Source organism: Amia ocellicauda, chromosome 3 (assembly GCF_036373705.1).
Source record: "Amia ocellicauda isolate fAmiCal2 chromosome 3, fAmiCal2.hap1, whole genome shotgun sequence".
In the NCBI taxonomy this organism is placed as follows: domain Eukaryota; kingdom Metazoa; phylum Chordata; class Actinopteri; order Amiiformes; family Amiidae; genus Amia; species Amia ocellicauda.
Window position 1 is genome coordinate 13,138,635 of NC_089852.1, and position 21,985 is coordinate 13,160,619.

At 40.7% G+C, this 21,985-nt stretch overlaps 2 protein-coding genes across 12 annotated transcripts in view; one reads left to right on the plus strand and one right to left on the minus strand.

Moving 5' to 3' along the window:
* Positions 1-8,510, minus strand: part of slmapa (sarcolemma associated protein a) — an 86,365-nt gene extending 77,855 nt beyond the window's left edge. For 6 of the 11 annotated variants that reach the window (XM_066698238.1, XM_066698246.1, XM_066698236.1 and 3 more), the window contains exon 1: positions 7,074-8,509. In XM_066698238.1, the coding sequence (XP_066554335.1) occupies positions 7,074-7,271 (198 nt within the window). In that variant the 5' untranslated portion in view covers positions 7,272-8,509. Of the gene's footprint in view, positions 1-6,626; positions 6,847-7,073 lie in introns of those variants that run through there. The other 5 variants (XM_066698242.1, XM_066698240.1, XM_066698239.1 and 2 more) reach the window with 2 other exon arrangements.
* A 7,038-nt stretch (positions 8,511-15,548) lies between these two features.
* Positions 15,549-21,985, plus strand: part of dennd6a (DENN/MADD domain containing 6A) — a 34,598-nt gene continuing 28,161 nt past the window's right edge. Inside the window, exons 1-3 of the mRNA XM_066698247.1 lie at positions 15,549-15,895; positions 18,593-18,631; positions 18,727-18,769. Coding sequence (XP_066554344.1) covers positions 15,683-15,895; positions 18,593-18,631; positions 18,727-18,769 — 295 coding nt within the window. The 5' untranslated portion in view covers positions 15,549-15,682. The remainder of the gene's footprint in view (positions 15,896-18,592; positions 18,632-18,726; positions 18,770-21,985) is intronic.

Sequence of the window (21,985 nt, forward strand, 5' to 3'; positions counted from 1 at the left end):
CGGTTAAATGCCAACCAAATGGATCAGGAACAATACAGCTCCATAATGATCAATAGAAGGAAGCATTGTCATTTATATATAAAATTAATTTATCACAGCACTTCAAAAAGAAATTCACGAGAAAAAAAAAAAAAAAAAGCTTAATCTACTCAGAAAACTGTCGTGTACATCCAGCTCACCGACCTACCATGTGTGAAACATACCAAAGACAAAGGAATCAGTTTAGAAATAAACCAATCAGCCATAACATTATGACCACCTGCCTAATATTGTGTAAGTCCCCCTTTTGCCGCCAAAACAGCCCTGACCCGTCGAGGTATGGACTCCACTAGACCTCTGAAGGTGTGCTGTGGTATCTGGCACCAAGACGTTAGCAGCAGATCCTATAAGTCCTGTAAGTTGCGAGGTGGGGCCTCCATGGATGGGACTTGTTTGTCCAGCACATCCCACAGATGCTCGATTGGATTGAGATCTGGGGAATTTGGAGGCCAAGTCAACACCTTGAACTCGTGATTCATTAGACCAGGCCACCTTCTTCCATTGCTCCGTGGTCCAGTTCTGATGCTCACGTGCCCATTGTAGGCGCTTTCGGCAGTGGACAGGTCAGCATGGGCACCCTGACTGGTCTGCGGCTACGCAACCCCATACGCAAAAAAATGCAATGCACTGTGTGTTCTGACACCTTTCTGTCAGAACCAGCATTAACTTTTTCAGTAATTTGAGCTACAGTAGCTCATCTGTTGGATCGGACCACACGGGCCAGCCTTCGCTCCCCACGTGCATCAGTGAGCCTTGGCTGCCCACGACCCCACGTCACCGGTTCACCACTTTTCCTTCCTTGGACCACTTTTGATAGGTAATGACCACTGCAGACCGGGAACACCCCACAAGAGCTGCAGTTTTGGAGATGCTCTGACCCAGTCGTCTAGCCATCACAATTTGGCCCTTGTCAAAGTCGCTCAGATCCTTACGCTTGCCCATTTTTCCTGCTTCTAACACATCAACTTGGAGGACAAAATGTTCACTTGCTGCCTAATATATCCCACCCACTGACAGGTGCCATGATAACGAGATTATCAGTGTTACTCACTTCACTGGTCAGTGGTCATAATGTTATGGCTGACCGGTGTATGTAGGGATGGAGTGGAGCAGTGAAACTCAATATTTTAACTCAGCTGAGTATTTGTGTGCTATTCTAGTCTAAGCCTTCAATCAAGAGCTCTTTATCATCTTAGCTGCAACGTTTGCTTTCAATGAAACAGCTGTAGAGAACCCGGAAAAGAGATTGACTGATCAGTGCAGTTTAACAGGAACTATTAACATAGCTATCAGATTATAAAATGAAAGAGGAGAATCGACACGTAAACATTAAACATATACACACACGTTGAAACAAGACTGAATCTGTGAAATGATTATACAAGGATGCAACAAAACGAGGGAGTCAATGATGAGTAGACATAAGGGAGAAACTGCTGACAAACACGGGTTTCCAGAAAAATCTAAAAATGCTTCCAAAACCAAATATAAAACTGATATATGGAATACATTATCAAATGCAGTGGGAAAAGCTTCCATCTGTAGGTGTTGGATTGGACCAGAAGAGTGTATAGTTTGTTTCTTTTAGTATCCACAGACAGTGGAGCATTTGGTAATACAGTGTACTAACCGCATTGAAGGAATTTTAAGGTGTGGGACCAAATATCTACAAAACACTATCACAATGCTAGGAGTGTACCTTGGTGTTTCTAGGAAAAAGCATAAAAATAACACCATGGCCTATTCAGATAGTGCCAACAACAGAAGCAACTTTCAACTAGGCAGCATCTATTTAGATTTGCTCAAACTAAGGAATGTGGGTTATATGAAATACCTGTGGAGTAGCAGTATTATTATTTTTTAAAATATATAATACAGCATGAAGCTGTCGAGACACTACTTTCTAAATTCCTTTCCCAGCTCTATAGAATTTGTTTAAAGAATTATGTATTTTAATATTCTCCCTTTCACCAAAATCCTTACATAGGCTGCATACTTTCAATGTTAATGTCCTATCCATTACACATTTCACAGAAGACTGAAATCACATTGTCCAGTCAACTGCTGTGACAATGTTCTTTAAAAAATAAAATAAAGATACATAGCTAAATTATCATCTTGGATCCTCACATAGGTTTTACATATCTTTGACAGACAGATTTAACAATAACCCCTATAACTGAAGTGACATACTGACAGCCTGACAATGAGCTACTTAAAAAGACTGCACTGCCTTGACCTGGTCAATCAAGACACCCTGGATAAAGGGGTCTGCTAAGAAAACAATTTCGGCACCATAGAGGAGCCGCTACTTACATTTGTACTAATTGGCCTGTGCTGCAGCTCCCAGTGGGGCACCTCATCTCAAATCCAACATACAGCAAGCAACTTTAATTTAATAGAAGCTAAACTTCTTCCTCCTCACAATTATCTGACAGACTACAAATTGACAGCAGTTTCTTCAATGCACTGCCCAACGTAGTTCAGATGGCCCCCCAAACCCCACCCCAACCAGCTAACTCAAAGTAGACAAGGCTGCCAGAAACATGAGCATGTGCAGGGAAGGAGAAAGAGGAGCAGAGGACAATGTCACTTGTGCTGAAATGGTAATTCCATGGTGACAGGCCAATGGTACATTATTAGCTAATCAAGGTGATAAAAATATGAAGTATTGAGATACATTCACCTCACAGGCCTCTTGAGTCTTCCTCAACATCAGCTACAGTCAATGTATCAGTCACTATTAAACAACTTAGATTACAATTTCAGGGCCCAGGTGAAAGGAGCTGGGATTGGTTGAGCTGCTGCTGAGCAGATTGGAGTTCTAGGATGGGTTGAAGTATCTACCGCTGTTTATTTATTTTTTAAATATAAAAGATCAAGCAGGACTGATGATTTGACGTTCAACTCCATCTAGCCCCTATCCTCAGCCTCCACTGAACCAGAACTCGGTATAACTTAAATGAGGAAGAGACCATGCATTTCTGAAAACGTTCAAATGTCATGGGGAGGAAAAAAAAAAAAAAAAAAGTCTTAAAATCTGTTCTTGAGAAGTGCTATTTGACATTTAAAGATGCAAATTCAAATCAACAAATTCCAGCAGCTGCTTTTCCTATGACAAAGAATTATACAAATTTCTAATTTACTGCAAATGTTCCTTCTAATGAGCTCAAGCACTTAAACAATGCTTGTACAGAAGCAGAGTGGAATATGATACATTGCCACAGGAAGATTTAATCAGTAGTGATATCCCCATCCCAACAGAACACTATAAGAAGTGCAATGTAAATGTTTAATGTACTGTAGAGAGAGGGGCCACTAGTACTGGGAACTTAAGCAAGTTAACCCACCCACCCACCCACCCACACAGACACAAACATGTTAATTTACTTTGCACAATCATGCAGCCCAGGGAAGATTTTAAAGCACTCAAGTTCCCTCAATACTTAGTGTTATGACAAGCTGGGAACAGCCTGGGACTGCACTGGATTTTCCCCAAGCGCCTGGAATTATATAGACCTACCTATTTCTGGAGAAAACCATGTATTATTCAATTGTAGCAACAGTAAGCAAACCACACAAAAAAGCCTCAACAAAAACAAAAAAACACTGATCCCAAGTGCTGCATCCACAGTTCTGACAAATTGATAGATTGCTTGTTGATTGCTCCACACTATTTATACCACAGCAACAGACATCTGTCTAAAGGGTGTGGGGGAGGTTAAACAGCAGAAATAAGTCTAGATTATGGCTGAGTGTCTCATGTACTTGATAGAAATTACTTGAAATCTGGAGGATCAAAGGAGACCTGCTCAGAACATGTACTCTCCCTCTCTCTCTTCCCCCTCAACGAGACGGGAACACCCATGACTTGCGAAACGGCACACCTACACTTTTGTTGGTTGTGAAGGAAACCAAACTGCATTAAGTTTGCATTAATCTAAAACAAAACAAATTACTTTCTCAGCTTGTCAGTATGGTTTAGCTTTCAAATCTGTATCTCTCATTTTAGATCACATTGATTGCAGCTATCCCAATTTTTATTAAGCTATGTTCTCTCAAAAAGTTTGAGAAGGATAAATGCAAATAAAGAGGTGAAGCATTAAGTAGGTGTTGAGCACAATGCTCTGAAATGTGCTTCAGAAGCCTGGCATAGACGCTGCACAGCAACATTCACACGTTTTTTAGATGTTTTACTAGAAAACCTTTAGTGGAGCAGACCTCCGTAAAACAATCAGGACTTGCAAAGACCACCCAGAACAGGAGGGGGTTTTATTGATGTTAAATAACCTATTTATCTGGCAAAAGCTTGTTTAGTAGAGGGCCTTTTCCACACTTCTAGGACACTTACTAAACACTGATATTTTGACAACAAATGATTTGAAACATGTTAACAGAGTACATATTGCTGAACTGCCAATACCGTCTTGTCATGATCACATCGGTTTGAAAATTCATCAGAAACCTGACAGACTTATTGATTTTGGTTTTCCCCTTAAACGTTTGCAAGCTGCAACGGTTTAAATTTAACCATTTCATACAAGGAAATTTGCCACTTAAAAATAACTAAAAGACAGCATAATTTTGGGCTTACATTATGTGCTTGTCTTCCATTTACACTGACAGCCCTTACAAAAGCCCGTTCAACCTCATTCTCCCACGTGTTGAGCCGAGAGGGTGCAGCCAGTCAAGTCATAACATCCAGTTAACTACTGACAGCTCTAATGTAAATCACTTAAGAAGCAACACACTGAAAGACTCGAGCTGGCCTCACACAACGAGAGAGATGGCATTTCTTTTTTTATAGATGTAGTGCGTACTGGCGGAAGCCTTCAGAAGGAGGAAATACTGCCACAGTGAAGTCCATTCACAGCTCTCTACACAACTCTGTTGACCAAGGGTCGGAGCTTTAAAAGTTCAAGGTCATCTTTATAAGTTAGCCTACTCAATTTCTATATGCAGAAATATTTTAACAAGCTGAACCACACAAGGATAAATTCCTGGGTCTAGAATAAATTAAGAACGTGAAAAAAGTACACAATAACACAGCTTATCAGTACTGATCGATCTACTTATACATGACATGTCCCTGCCCAGAATTGTGATCATTGTAACTTATAATTACTGCCAGAGAGAACAATGAAGTGCATTAAAACATTTAAAAAGTATCATGCAAATATCATGTACGTTTTATATCACTAAGCTGAAGTAATTTTGCCATGTCATATTTTAATTGGAATGAGACTTAATGAAGCACTTTCACATGGTGCTTACCATGATAAGGAGCTGTAGGGAAAAAAACAACTGGCCATCACAGGGAAGTGAAGGTCTCGGTAACTTAAGCTATGACCAGATAAGGGTGCAATGAGGGGTGTGCTCCTGTTGATTGTTAAGTGAAACGAGTTGTGTAAAAAAGACAGTTACTGAAATGCCATGCATGTGTAACAATGAAAGGATAACTACACCTTAAACATGATAGTTTCAATGTGGGGAAAACTATACTTTGAAAAATGTAAAATATATACAAACTGCATTAGAGTTTAAAAAGCAACATGGATATTCACCTAAACAAATACCACTGGAGACACGTGGACATCAGGCGGTTTTGTTTCTACACAAATAGTTGTTAATGTATTCAGCACAGCACTGATTTGATAATACAGAATAAGCAATACTTCTCAAGTAAGAGCTGGAAATGAGATTAGCCAAATCTGTCTATACCTGCGTTTAACAGCACTTATCACACGCAACTGTTTTCAACAGTAACTTGCTTATTTTTAACTGGCAGCACACACTACTGTTCACTGAAACTACCAGCATGCAGCAACAAACCATCTCACTAGGAAGTAACGATCTCCCCTAATTTAAAAAATTAACAACACTCCTAATTACAGCAAATGACCAATTCATGTATCCAGAAATAGTTAGTTAATTTTCTTTTAAAAGGATGATTGCTCATGACTGTGAACTACAGCAGGCAGGCAGGCAGACCGCAAAATTAAGACAAACTGATGCATATGAATACCTATGCAATAGGTAGCAGGAGCGGTTCGATGTTATATTAATTTCCCAAACGATTGTCTTTCCACAGTGTATAGACCATTGGGCTGGAGGGAATAAATCACCAAGAATGCTAAAACAAAAAGAGCAAGCACTGCAATGTATCCACTGCCTCGTCTTTTTAAATTGTACAATCATTGTCACTTGGCATCAACAGTCAAAATGTGTTCAATGAATAGCGAGCGGACTATATGGTATAAATGATTGATAAGAGTATGTTCGGCGGATTAGGTGGGTCTGTGTTATGTGGGTGCGGTAGTCAGCTGCCCTTTGCAGTGAGAGTAGACAACAGCCCGCGTCTGCCCAAGGCTTCTCCAGATGTGCAGCCAGCTGTGCTCACGCCAATTAGGAACCTAGCACGATTATTCCCTGGCCTTCAATGTTGCCCTACAAGTCTCGTCCCATTCTGTCAACAGGAGAGATCCCAAATAGAGGACAAGAGCTATACATGTTTTAGCTTCACGTTAAAAGAAAACACCTCCTCTCTGAGGGCTAACACCACGAAAAGAAACAAGTTCATTCCTCACCTGCTAAGAGAAACGGATCGTTGTGCTCGATTGCTTTCCACCCGACTGGTTTTATTTCTCTATCGATACCAGTCTGTGCTAGCCTTCCCTGGCCCCACCATGCCCAAGAATCGCTTTAAACCAAAGAGACATTCCCCCAAGCACGGTTCACATACTATTCAAACATGTCCACTGGGTACCGACTGCATCGATTATATTCACAAACATGGTGTCCCTGTGAGGAGAGAGGCAGTCTGTGGAGTGAAGATGACGCTCCACATTCCCAGATCAAGAACAGCTTCAGGGAAGAAGAAAAAAAAAAGAGCGAGCAGGAGGGGAAACAAAAATGCAAAGGTGCGTGTCTCTTGTGCAATCTGCACTACAGCTACAGCCAGCTCGACCTGCTCTAAAGAAAACCTGTTCTGTGTACCTATGCAAAGCGACCCTGCGGCGCACAGCGGTACCCACCTTGCCAGTCTGGTGGTCGAACCACACCAGTGCGTGGTTTCTCGACAGCACCTTGCAGTCAAACGTGGCGTTGCTCTGCGCCGGGCGGCAGCGGGCCACGGAGCGCCCGATCTTGACCGGCTCGTCCAGGTAGACATGGCGTTCCTGAAAAGGGTGTGAATTCGGGCGGCAGGTAAAGACGGCCAGCGCTGAAGGCATTGATGATGACTGGGGGGCGTCACTCCAACCAGAGACGAAAGACAGGTTTTCTTGATCCAGACTGGCACACTTTCAATTTTTTGTTTTTTTGGTGGTGGTTGTTGGGTTGTTTTGTTGAAAAATCTATAAAAAAAAAATCCAACTACAAAAAAAAACTAAGAAACAAACAAAACAAACACCCTATACTACATAACGTCCTAGAAACAATTAGTACTCTACGTGCAGGCCATCCTTGCGTCCGTCCAGCAAGAGAGCCATTGCGTCACGCACGGGCAGCGGCGGTCAGGAATACCCTCCGTTCCACACAAGTGTGTCCCCCTGCGGGCCACCAAAGCCTGGCTCATCAGTAACCATTTAGGGACTGCAAATGAGAGAGCAACTCGCACGATCCCAAAATATACCGGGTACAGGAAAGCTGTTGATTTGCGGGATTTTTCTTTTTACACATTTATATACCTATATACATATCAAATGTTTACGATCCAACAATTCGTCTCAACTTTACCTATACGCCCGGTGAATAAGACACTCCATTGAGCTCGACTTCCCTGGGCCCAGCTACCCGCCGAGTATAACCCACCAACCCGTCACCGATTTAGCATTTATTTCCCAATGTATTTAAAATAAAACAACGTTACGTCAAAACCCTCCGATCTCCCTACTCCAAAAAGGTGCCAAAAGGGCAGAGTAGCTTTGAGTTTGAGATGGATTTACCACTCCCCACAGAAGCCGAGTGCGAGTCGGTTTCAGCACATTCGTGTGATGCAGAAAATGCGCATTCTTCCTCCTTTACGGCCACAGACAGTTACAGGAGCGACCGATAATCCGGCTCTTTGACAACTCTGTTACATCTCCGACTTCATAAATCCGCCGAGCAGCCCCGCTGGGCCTATTGATGAATGGAGTTAAATCCTCCTCGATCTAGAAGGCTGTAGATGAGGTTGCAGTCAGACTGCAGCGCCGTGAACTTTCCTGACCTGAAAATCAAAACAAATCCCCTCCTTTTTTATTGGCAGACGCGGAAATTTAACGCAAGCCGCCTCCTGCTGTATCGTCTCTTCCGTGTGATAGGGGACAAATTCTCCGTTATGCCATAAGTTTGCATTTGCGTGGCGAAATCCTGCAGGAGATTGAGCGAGTCTGCCGGCTGCAGGTTACTGCCTAGCACCCCAGTGAAACTGAGGACAATCCCGGACAACTTGTCCTCCTCCGCTAGTCACGGCCGCCATACTGGATATGAAGCGCTCACACCGACCGGGCACGGCGTAAAAGGGGGCGGGGACACAGATGCGATTGACAGGTCTTCCTCAAATCAGCGCTGAGATTTCTGGGGATTTTAGCCAATGAAAATAAAGGAGGAGCTTTGAGATTCCTTTTAAGTGCTGTAACGACGTGGTTAGAATGGAAAGCAGCCAATAAGAATTCCGGATATGGACGCTTGATACGCCCAATAAACGCGAATGGCTGGATGCTTGAGCAAATGACAAAAAAATGTTTCATACTGCTGTAGTTGCTGAGTTGCAACGTCATGCTGTTGAATTTACGTCAGTGCGGAAAAACGTGGTTGTTGCAGACGTTATCGCAAATTAAGTTTTTGCGAACTGTAACGACTGATATTGATGCAGTCACGGGTAGAGTGTGTTAAGGTCAAGACATTTGTGATATTATACAATATAAAAACAGGTCTGACTATATGACTGCAAATAATGAACGACATACTGGAGACAATTATGATAATTGTATAGGCTGTCACTGCAGACTCGGCAACATGCCAATGTCAACATTTATTATTAAAAGGTTCTTAAGTTGTTCTGAAAAAATAATAGTTGTGTTACCTTAAACGTATAATTCTAATTAAGTTGCTTTTCAATATTAAAACACAAACTAATCGGATTTCCAAGTATAATATTTAGGAGATTACCACCCAGCCTACACAAAGTCCACCCCTTTTGAGTGGATTGCATATTAAAGGACTGAATGATTTATAATATATCATATTATACGTGGAAAAACATCAGTATTTTTGCAGCGGACTGTCTACAGTTCGCAGATAGAGCAATTGTATTAATTTTACAAATTGGTATCAGTTAGATATTCTTGAGAATGGTGAACTGTTTTAGGTAGAATTTCTAAAAATTAAATTTGACCTACCATCTGTGGTTAAAGTAAGGTAAATGTTAAATCTAAGTGCTGTTCAGTAACTTCCAAAATTATTGTTCCATAACCAAGCTGTGTAATCAATGGTCAGATGTATATAATCTTGAAAATTACCTGACCCAGAAAAGGAAGAATATTTAAATTTTGCCTCTCCTGAGAATACTGAACTCAGAGGGAAATTATAAAATCAATTCAATTATACAGTTGATATATCAACTACTGTAGGCACTATGAATTAGGTTGGTAATATAATAATGTGACAGAGCCTGATCTCCTTGAAGATATGAAAAGTGGGAAGGGTGAATCATGTGCTGGACTCATGCTGTTTGTTTGTTTGTTTTAGGATCCGTGTTTTCTCTCCTTGTCTGAAACTGCTCTCCAAAAATTCATAAGAAACAAAATAATGATTTCAGCTGTGAATTAAATACAAATGGCACTATATGGACATGTCATGCCCAGTTTGCTTCAGTCTTCCAATGGTGCAGATTTACATAATTGATGCGATCTGCATGAAACCCAGGACTGCTGAGGATCAGAGGGTGTCCTGTCATCCTTTGACCCTGCAAACTTTCCCCTAATGAACCAGAGTTGCAGCTGGTAGGAACATGCTTAAGGGACACATTTCTGCTCTGCATTTCCATATGGTTCACTGTGAATGTGATGGTACACTTATCCAAGCACCTGTAATGTTCCCCTAACTTTAGCAGCTGACTGTGCAGTGTGGACGATCTGGACTGTGTTGTGTCAAGGAGGTTACTCAGATTAAGTCAGGCCGTGATTTCTTTGGAGTGACGTCTGCCCTCCTAGACTCAAGATATGATTTGTCTCTGCAAACATGAAGGAGATCTGTTCAGTTTGAAGGGTGTTACTGCTACTGGGAGTGCAAATAGGGGATAGGAAATCTTGACAGTGAGATGTGCTCTGTAAAATACCTTCAGAATCTGAATCTCTTAAGGATCTGCCCCTCACGCAGCCAAGAGCCAGGGGGTAGAGGGGGTGCCCCGGGAGGAACAGCTGTCATACCAAATGAGGTCGCCTGGTTTAGGTCTAATAACGTCTTGCACAGGCTAATCCTATTGCTTTATGTTGTGGCTCCAAGAGGATTTAGGGGATTTGTTATTTTTCCAAATGTCATTAGTCATAAACATATGAAAATTGACCCTGCCCTGCATGCAATCCCACACAATCTGCCATTTTGCCCATTTTCACCTAATGAGAGGTAAAGGTGGAAACAGTGTCCTCTTGTCAGTTCACAAACAACCACCAGCAATTGCACAGTTAAAAGACAATGGCACCCAGGCACTGTACTCTGGCTCTACAGTATTGGTGATAAAAATAAACCATATTCGTTTGGAGATTAATGCATACTTCACAACATGGCCATGTAAAATAATGTGCTCTTTTAATCAGATTCATCATTCCTGAATCCCAGTGACTGTTGTTCTACCCTTGAGCGAGGTACTTTACTCAGATTGCACCAGTGGGAACCACAACAGTATAAATGGGCACATGTGTAACCTGCTTTGGATAAAAGCAGTCAAGGAAAAAGAAGCAGAAAGTGATAATTATTGAAATCCACATTTATCTTGACATCTATCTGTGAACATCTATCCATCAGTGAGCAACATGCCCAGCTAGTTATCCCAATTAAGAAATCAGTGTGCATAATAGTACTTTGTGATGGTATGTACTACATCAATATACAAAAATGTATTATATAGATTTTTAAGTTAGAATACAATTTATATATAGACATGCTGATGTTGTCCCCTTAATGTATTGCCAGTAAATATAAAATAAAATAAATCCTGCTGCAGAACTAGAAGTATTATTATATAGTTCTCCAAGGTGATGGCAGTTTAATTTATTCAAGCAGACGTCTATTCATTTGACTTGTTTATTATTTCATTCTTTAATCACAGTCACCTTCAGAAACCTATGCTGCCAGAAGTGTCCCAATATTATGCAGCCAGGTTGGCAAGTATGCTCAGGCTAGCATGCCTGACAAATACTTTAAGCACTGTTCCATTTTCAGTCTTTTAGAATAGTAATTTCTAGCATTGTAAATGTAGGCCAAGTATGGCTAACGTATGTGGGAACATGTCCTAAAGTCCAAGACTACGTATCTATGAGCCACATCAGATGGAAGGAAAAACAGATGAAATCTCTAATTCAGCATGCACAACTAACAATTATTAGACATAAGCCTGTACTGATGTCAGTGTGTCTCTACCAAAAGCTAAGAACTCAGTATGAGTGATCTAATATATATATATATATATATATATATATATATAACAACAGGAACAACTGAGATGTTGGATGTATTGTGTTTAAACACAGACTATCTGAGATCATTTAAATGCGGTTCGGTAACCCTGTCATATGTAATAAGGTATGACAGAAGAAATATAGGTTAACTTTATTCATTTTGCTAATGAATACAACTGTTTGTCAGCTGGGAGCTTTAAAAGTGCAGATAGCATTAAGGACATGATAAATTGCTATGTCAGATATATTACGAAGAGCTCTCTCAGATCTCCATTGCTTGAAGCAACAGAGACAGAGAGGGAACGTGGAGCCGGCATAAAATGCAATTTTTCTGCTAATGCTCAAGGCATTTCAGTTGCTTCAAAGTTACTCAAAGGGGGCAGTGAGGTTTATAGTATAGCCTCACAATCCCATACAACTGTGAGCATGAGGAGGATGGTTATATTCTTACTAAACATTCACAGTACATAACTCCTTATTAAAGAAATTACATTTTTATGTAATATATATCATATTTTAACATAATAATCATAAAAATAACACATACAAACAAATAAAAGTGACCTATTTTGTGTTGAAAAACAACCAGTGAAATAAACTGTTCTCTCTGGACAGCTGTGGATAGAGGGATCGGATGAGCAGTAGAGTAAAACCAGTTTGGGCATTGAACAGGTTTTAATGGTGGAAGGGTCTAAGAATAACAAAGTTATCTGGGCCTCGGGGGCAGTTCTTAAAGAATATCTGACTGTGTCATTAGTACATGGGATATGTTTTCAATTTCATAGCTTCCCCTCCTGGATATGAGCTGTGCATTTAAATTTGAACAAAGCTTCCCATCAGTAGCAGTGGAATCTCTAAAGACACAATATGTGGTACAGATTCTATTCTGAGGAGTAATTATGTCTCTTGTTATGTCTGTGTAGCAAGATTCTCTGCTGTCATTATGGTAATCGCAGAAAGCTAGTATTCCCTGTTTAATAAGTATTGCATTGTCTTGTTATCTTCTCCAGTTGGTTCTGCTGACTAGAAGCATGAAGCCTGATCTTGTTGGTATACAGTCAGTTGATAATGCGGTCAGCCTGAATCTAGGGTCTCGCAAAAGAGACAGGATTCTACCAAGGGCAAGTGATTCTTGGTCAGGAGAAGTGGTTATGAAAGAAGGGAGTTCTGGGGTTCAGGTTAAATTGGCCCTGTGCATGAAGGCCAGAATGTATTTTATTGAATACAGGACCATTGGTCTAACTTTACTGATGGGCAAAGAACAAACGTCCCTTTTCAGTGCACAAGATTCCAGAGATGTGTTATAAAAAGGGCTGCAGAAATCACTGACTATTAAATTGTAATAATTATATACAGTATATGTTTTATGTGAATTAACATTGCTTCTAGTGTACAGGGAATACATGGCGATCCTTGAACTGGCAGCATTGATTGCTGTGAAAATATGGTCAGCACACAGTGAATGCCCTCTTCGGATCCAGAACATAACCTGAGTTCTGGTCAGGTCTCCACCCACTTATATTAGAAGTGGATAACTGTAATCCATACTTCCTGTCTGTGTTCTGACGTTCTTTCATATATTATTACTTGATTTCTTAGCAGACACCCTTATCTAGGATGACTTAGAATTGTTACAATATCCATTTATATATTTTTTTACACTTTACCGATTTATACAGCTGGGCATTTACTGGAACAAATCTAGGTAAAGTACCTTGCTCAAAGGTACAACAGCAGAACCCACAATCCTGTGCTCTGTAGTCCAGAGCCCTAACCACTACTCCACAATACTGTCCATTAAAAATTAAAGGAAAAACCTGAATAAATGAGTGGAGGAACATAATGAATGCAGATGCAGGTATACTGCATGATACAATTAAGCAATTAACATCCTATCATGCTCTGTGGCGTGTATAAAAATGCTGAGCAGTTGACCTCGATTTTGGATCACCCCTCATTACAAAGACAAATGCACATTTGAGAGTTCAGTGGTGCAAAAACCATAGGCACTGGTCTACAGAGATGTGGAAAATGAGTCATCCTTCACCATATTCTCGACAAGTTGGCAAGTGCATGCGTGAATGATACTCCCATCAACAGGGCACAAGGGGTCGCTATGGCCTTCACAGTCACCAGATCTCAACCCAATTGAACACCTATGGGAGATTTTGGACAGACGCATAGACAGCGCTCTCCACCACCATCATCAAAACACCTAACGAGGGAAAATCTTTTGAAAGAATGGTGTTCCATCCCTCCAGTAGAGTTCTATGCATCTATGCCAAGGTGCATTGAAGCTGTTCCGAAGACACTTTATGTTGGTTTTTCCTTTAATTTGTCACCCATCTGTATCTGTCTTGTTCCAGTTTCCATGGCCTATTACTGTATTGCTAAGGTGTCAAGAATGTCAAATGCACATCCATGTATTCTCATGAAAAAAGGAAAAAAGGCATTTAAAGTCTCTAAAGCCAATTTAAACACCACCCAAGCAGGTTTTTAGTATGAACGATTCAAAATTGCTTAGTAGCATTAAAAAATACACCTGTCATCTTTGTGACTCTCTGATTCAGTGATAAAATAGTTTACAATGTGTATTGCAGGTTCACTTGTGTTCAAGAAAGCACTTTTAATTTAAAACACAAATTAAATGTATTAATAATAATAAATGCTCTTCTTCTCCTTACTGTTCAATTAAAAATCAATATTAATACACAGAAGGGGATGCTACAGAATTATGAGTAGAATAATTACTGTATAGTGAGTCAAGGCTTTCAGAAGAGCTAGACTGAACTGTAATTAAACAGTAAAGATTGGGGTGACACATTTCCTCAGTCTACAGAAGCATTACAATTAAATTGTCTCTATAAATTGCAGATGCTGTTCCACGGTTTTTCCTGGTCTATTTCAGTGCTAAATTAGTGTTGTTCTTTTGTGTTTGTGATTTATTTATTTATTTATTTATTTTTGTGGTTGTGTTGTGTGGTGATTTGGTTTTGTTGTAATTCCCCACTGTTAAAAATTGGTCAATCTGTGGGATTCCTACACAGTATTTGCCCTAAAGCACACCATGAAGCTCCAAACGCTGAAAGAGAATGTTTCCTTCTAGTCACTTTGCATGACTTGTGACAATATTCAAATGAGGTTGTCTGTGGAGGTGGCTTAAATGTGATGACACTGCACTGGAATTGAACTGAGAAATCTACATCTCACTTGTTATATTTTTTCATTTTCCTGGACAAGGTACATGGTAGCTGGAATTGTTTCAGACTGTTGCATGTTGATTGATGGGAATGTGAATGCAGGTGCAAAGAGGGCCTGTGTGCCTTTTTACAAATGGATTCTTCCTGATACGCAGATACCCAACCCTGCACCAAAAAACATACAGCTGTTTTCTGTTCTCATCTTGCCTATACTTGCGGACAGGTGAAAATGCCGACCTCACTTCTGTTGTTGGCGGCGTTTGGTTTAATTTGGCACTCATCTGTAGGTGGTTCAGCTGACCACAAAGGGTTTATTAGGGGATTCCTAGTTCAATCCCTTCTAAAGCTCTTTCGCAGAATCTGAAGGACAGTTTTTGGCTAAAAAGGTACTAGTCTTGTTTGAAAATGAATAAAATATCTTCGCTTTGTGCTGTAGCATACTATGTAGGCCTACCTTCCATAGCTCAAACAATACATTTGAGCAATTGTATTCATAAAATGTATAAGGTACAATATTATAAATTAGTACACATATTTCTCAACAAACACATACTGCAGGTATAGCAAAGAATGACATTTGAAAACATGATCCTGTCTCTTTAAGTGGAGGGCGTTCCATCTTTGCGTAACACGTTCCGGCTCGTAAGCACTGACGCGGCGCATCTTACGTCGCTTTCCAGAGGTTGCAGCTGTACGTCTTGAATTGTTTGTGTGCTTTACCGGGGAAGTGGAGAGGGAGGCTGGCGAAGAAGAAGGAAAACAAGACAGTATTGCTGAAGTGCTATGGCCTTGCAGGGCCAGGAAGAGATAGGACAGCAGACCGAGGAGCCCGCAGACCGCCAGCAAGAGGGCAGCATCTCCCCGGCGGAGCAGCTGCCAGATGGGCCCGGGGAAGAAGAAGCGGACCCTCTCCTCCTGCCGTGGGACCGATTCTCGGCTTGGCTCCATTGCATCTGCGTGGTGGGCTTCGACTTGGAGCTCGGACAGGCAGTGGAGGTAACACCGATCATCCCTGACCCGTATCTGCTCTTCAGTTTGCTTACTTTTCATGCACATCGCTTGAAACAACAAAGAGAGCCAAGCAGACTGAACTAGGGAAAACTCATCAAAGTTGCACCTACTGTGACATTAACAAGTTATGGAATGTTTCTTTACAGATAAGAGATGGCTCGAAACTTGGATGCATATATCCTGGTAAATTGGCAGGAGCTTGAGGGTTTTTAATCAAATTATTTATGGTTGCAGTTGAGGATCAACAACACAATGCACGCATGCGTTGACTTGGCCAGACTGCACTCAAAATAAAAATACACTGAGCGTTGGGATGAAAATACGGGAGTAGAGGAAACTTCCTGTATTAACCAGGCCAGGGGAGTAACTAATTATACTGCACTGTTTGTACTGGACTGACCGGGCCACAGCCTGTGTGTAACGATTGTGGAAATTTGGAGTAGCTGTTTCTCTAAACGTGAGTTGAACACATTCCACCTGCGATTCAGGTAGATCCAAAGTTACTATGAATTTGTAAACATTGACCCGTGATTTTATTTTGTATTTTTTGTGTTTATTTCGATTGTTTTATTAAACGCCGTGAAAGCTTTATTTCGCTTTTGGAGACACAAAAAGGAAGTTGAACAAGTCCTAAGTCACAAATCACACAATTCGAACCGGAAGTGGTTATAAAGCCTTTGATTTATATGAACGAATAGTCTGTACCCCTATACTTAGCCTAGACTCACCACTTACAAATTGGTAGACTAGTTAACAAAATACATCTTAATTTGACTACATTAATTTTGAATGAATGAATTCGGTTTTCCCCGCGTTAGAGGTTGCTTCGGCTGTTCTTCGCTTTGAAAAGACTGGAATGAGGTGGTTCATGTGACTGTCTAAAAGTCATTTAATAAGTAACATGTCAGTAGGTTTACATTCGACTACTTCTTGGTGATGCAGTGCCGTCTCTTTCATGATAAATAACCCAGTTTTCAGTTTTATCTGAAAGATAGTATATATCAGTTAATACAATCTTAAACAACATAACATAGCACATGCTGATTGTGTCTGGATTCTGTACATAATGCAGTACCAAAGTGCACTCTGACAGGTATGGGTCACTCCTTGTGTTTTAGTTTGAAATCAAGTCTATACACTTTTTGACACTAAGGAAAATGCACTTTGCAATTATGATCCAATTATTTTTGTGTTGTAGTTTTTATTTTCTCTTAAATATAGTTTCAGCTTTTGGTGTTAATCACTTACTATGAATCCTTTTTGAGCGAGGAGCACTTAGTTGTAAATTGTGGCAAATCCCTCTAAGCCAATACCCACAATATTATTGGTATTCAGTGGGCAATCTCAAATTGCATAATTTGTCTGTATGAATCACAGTAAAGGCCACTAATAAATCTGTATTATACTTCATGCACCGCTAATGATCAACTGCAGTATTTTAATAATAATTTGGACATTTGTGAAAAACAAAAAGTTATTTTAGGCATGTGTAGAAATGACCAGGTTTCCGTGGTGGTCTTCAGTTTTACTTGCATAAAAACTAGGAAATAACTGTTTAGTCCTGTTATTATTATGAATTATTTTGAATTGCAATAAAAAACACAATTGCATTACAATTAACTTTAAACCAAGTGTAGTTTGGTGTGGTAAAAGTTGAGAGCATTGCATAATGCACTGAGTGACAGTGAAGCAAAATATAGTTGAGGACACTACAACACGAGGGTCACAGATACTCTTGAACAGTCAGCATATAACAACACTAAAATGGTTTCACAGATGCAGATTAACACTAGTCTTGGACTACCCAGTGTTATTTTACAGAGTAGTCTATGAAACCAGCTCTAAGAATTAATTGAAAAATTATTGTAATCGAAGTGGGCAGTTATGTTTATAGGTTGCAAAGCATGATGGTTGGCTAGATTATAGAGATTACTTGAGCAATTGAGATACTCGGAGAAGTTGAGACAACTTTCTTTAGACCATTAAATAATATTTTAAAAATGTTCCGAAACACCTAAGAACAGTGTGCAGTGTAATCAACTGTGGGAAAGCAATAAAAAAGGCAAACACAATGTTAGGGTATATTGTCAAAAGTGTAGAATTGAGAACAAGGGCAGTGATGTTCAGACTGTACAATGCACTAGTTAGAGCTCATCTGGATACTGTGTGCAGTTCTGGGCTCCACACTTCAAGAAAGATATCGCTGCTCTAGAGGCAGTTCAGAGGAGCGCAACCAGACTTATTCCAGGTCTGAAGGGAATGTCCTACTGAGAGACTGAGGAACTGAACCTTTTCACCCTGGAAGAGAGGAGACTACGTGGGGACTTGATTCAAGTCTTCAAAATTATGAAGGGCATCGACCACATCAAACCATAGGAGCTTTTCCAGATCAGCAGGGACACACACACCCGGGGACACAAATGGAAATTGGGCTTCAAAGCATTCAAGATGGAAAACGGGAGACACTTCTTCACACAGAGAGTTGTCACAATCTGGAACAAACTCCCCAGTGATGTGGTTCATGTCGACAATTTGGGAACATTCAAAAATAGACTGGATTTGATCCTTGGATCACTAAGTTATTAATGGACACCAAACAACCACGATGGGTCGGATGGCCTCCTCTCATTTGTAAACTTTGTTCTCGATGTCAAACTCAATTTCTCTCTTTCTCTCCTGTAGGTCATTTACCCTCACCATTCCAAGCTCACAGACAAAGAGGTCAGTTTCTAAACCATGTCTCTTCAGTTAGACTTTTGTGTGTGGTTCTGTTGTTATGCAGTTAGGTGATTCTGTTCTGTTTTTTCTCTTCACAGAAAACCAGTATTTGTTACCTGTCTTTCCCAGATTCCAACTCAGGTAATCCCTATGTTCCATTACAATCACCTACCTGAATATTCTCAATGGAGCCCTGCTTAGAATGCAGGAAAGGCATTGTTGTTCTGGATAGACCTTATTTTATTCTGGAGGTTTGAGATGCCCTGCCAAACTCTGCCTCTGTCTGGAACCCACTCTAGAGAAAGCTAGGACTGCGAAGGACTGCATCTTCATGCTGTTGCGCTATATCAGAACTTGGTGTTAGCAAGCTGGAGAGCCCAGTGCATGCGGTTCTTGTGAGAGGGGTGCCTATTAGTCCAGTCATTGTTGGGCCAGTGAGTCACTCTCTAGGAACCCATTGGCAAGGACTGGGCAGTCATGGCCATTGCAGGGCAGCTGCCCATCCAGTGTTTTTAGTTGAGTCTTAATTCCATAAGCGAGCCTATTGCTGAAGATGACTGAAATAATTAGGGATATGTTGGAAGTCTTGCAGATGAAGGGGTATTGAAAAGTCAGTGTCTATCCCTGCCCTATTCCACTGTGCTACTACCCAGGTAAGATGAGCATCTTCATAGCCCAGGACCAGAGGGGTCAGCTGTGCTCCCTTGAGGGCTACTGTTGCTGCTGCTGTTTTCAGCTCATTGGTTTGATAGACTTGTATCAGTTAAGAGTTTTAATTTCAGTCAGGGGTGACTACATAATGCAGAGTGATTTAAGAAAATCAAACTGTACAATCCAGTGTAATGCGTTAAGCAACATACAGTTCAGGATATGGCACTTACAACACCTGAGGGGGAAAAAGAAAGCCTAAAGACCTAACTTTGTCTTATTCATATAGAAAGGGTTATTTTAAAAGTATAAAGTTTCAAAGCAAGGCCTCAGTAGAAGTAATACAAGATGCAAGGACATTGTCTGTAAGCCTGCCTGTAACATATGCTGGAATTCCTACAGGGCTACACATTAGAATTATTTTTGATGGTGCTATAGTGCTATTGCGGGATGGAGTGTGCTGTCAGACCCTCCTAAATCAACCCTGCTCTCCTGTCAGCAGCCTGTCTGTGAGCGGGCACCTGCCTCCATTGACGTGAGTGACGACAGGAAACGGTTCCCAGTGTTTTGAGTGACTCCTCTGACAGGGTTATCATCCAGAATGGCGATTAGAGCAGGCAGGTTCAAATACAGCATACAGGATCTCTGATTATTTATTGACGAGGTTCTATACGTTTGGTAGAGTTAGAATTCAGAAAGGGAAAACCTATCATTCCCTCTTAATTGTCCGCCGACATATCCTCTGCAGGGTTTCACTCTCATTCTTGCACTGTGAGAAATGTGTTCATAATTGAGAAGAACACTTTTAAGATGTATCAGTACAGGCATTCACTCTTCAGTGCTGTCCAGAGCAATATAAACCTGGTCCCTGTGTGCCAATCAGACTTTTATCAATATAAGGTAGATTTACAGCCACATGTACCTATTGATTTGTTTATTGCTTAGGAAATTATTTGGTGTTGTGTGTCCCAGACTGTAGTACTGCTATGGGGTCAGCAATGACACAGTATCCAAAGAGGAGGATTCATTCTGTATTACACGCTGTTCTCTGTCGGCCTCGAATAAAGCAACCTGAAGGTTTACGTGTACAAACCATCTCTTTGTGATTTAACAAATGATCACAAATTACGATGTAGTCACTCAGGGTTGTCCCAGAGATGACTGATATAAAAGTGATGGAGTTGAGATATTTTGTAGTGCCAGAATTATTTTATCTCTTGGGAATGTATCCTAGTGTCTGCTAACATATAGTACATATAGGAAGTCTTCACCTTTTCTTGACTTATAGCCTGGAATTAAAAAGCTTTTTTTTTTCTTCTTTAATTATCTACACATCCTACCCCACAACTTTCAAGTGAAATAAAATATTCTAGGAATTTGTAGAAAATTTATTAAAAATAAATAAAAACTGAATTAACTTGGTGGATAAATGTCCAGCCCCTTTTTGATAGCAATTCAAAATTATATCATGTAACCAATCCCCTTCAAAATCGCACACCAAATTAAGTGGCCTTCACCTGTGTTAAATGGTAGTGATTCACATGATTTCAGGATAAATTCAGCAGTTCCTGCAGGTTCTCTCTGCTGGGTCCTGCATTTCAAAGCAAGGACTCAACCATGATCACTAAGGTGCTTTCAAAAGAACTCCAGGACAAAGACCAGAGGATGGGTATAAAAAAATATATATCAAAGACCTTGATTATCTCTTGGAGGATGGTCAAGATGGATATTAAGAAATTAAAGGTGCACCCCCAAGACCCTGCCTAGTTCAGTGTCCCTCCACACTGGATGACCAAGCAAGAAGGAGACTGATCAGAGAAGCTGTCAAGACTGCTCAAATTGTTCTTGTCCCAAGCACTCCACAAATCTGGCCTGTATGGTACTCAAGAAAGCCCACCTTGAATCCCATTTGAAATATGCAAGAAAAACACTCAGGATATTCTATAACCCAGCATGTCACCCAAAGAGCACCATCCCTACTGTGAAGCATGTTGGTGGTGCAGCATCATGTTATGCGGATGTTTCTCATTGGCAGGGACTGGTGCACTTGTTAGGATAGAAGGTAAAATGAGTGGAGCAAAGTACAGAAAAGTCCTATGGGGAAACCTGAAGCCCTCTGGATGAAACATGAAACTGGGACTGAAGTTCACCTTTCAGCATGACAATGAGTTAAAGCACATAGCCAAAACTACACTGGAGTGGCTTAGGAACAAAAATGTCCAAGAGTTGGTTGATACCTGTTGCAGCTGTAATTGCTGAGGTGCTTCCACCTAGTATTAACTCAGGGGGGGGAGACTAATCAAGTATGATATTTCAGTTTTGTATTATATATATATACACTCACCTAAAGGATTATTAGGAACACCTGTTCAATTTCTCATTAATGCAATTATCTAACCAACCAATCACATGGCAGTTGCTTCAATGCATTTAGGGGTGTGGTCCTGGTCAAGACAACTCCTGAACTCCAAACCGAATGTCTGAATGGGAAAGAAAGGTGATTTAAGCAATTTTGAGCGTGGCATGGTTGTTGGTGCCAGAATCACAATCTGCTCAGTTACTGGGATTTTCACGCACAACCATTTCTAGGGTTTACAAAGAATGGTGTGAAAAGGGAAAAACATCCAGTATGCGGCAGTCCTGTGGGCGAAAATGCCTTGTTGATGCTAGAGGTCAGAGGAGAATGGGCCGACTGATTCAAGCTGATAG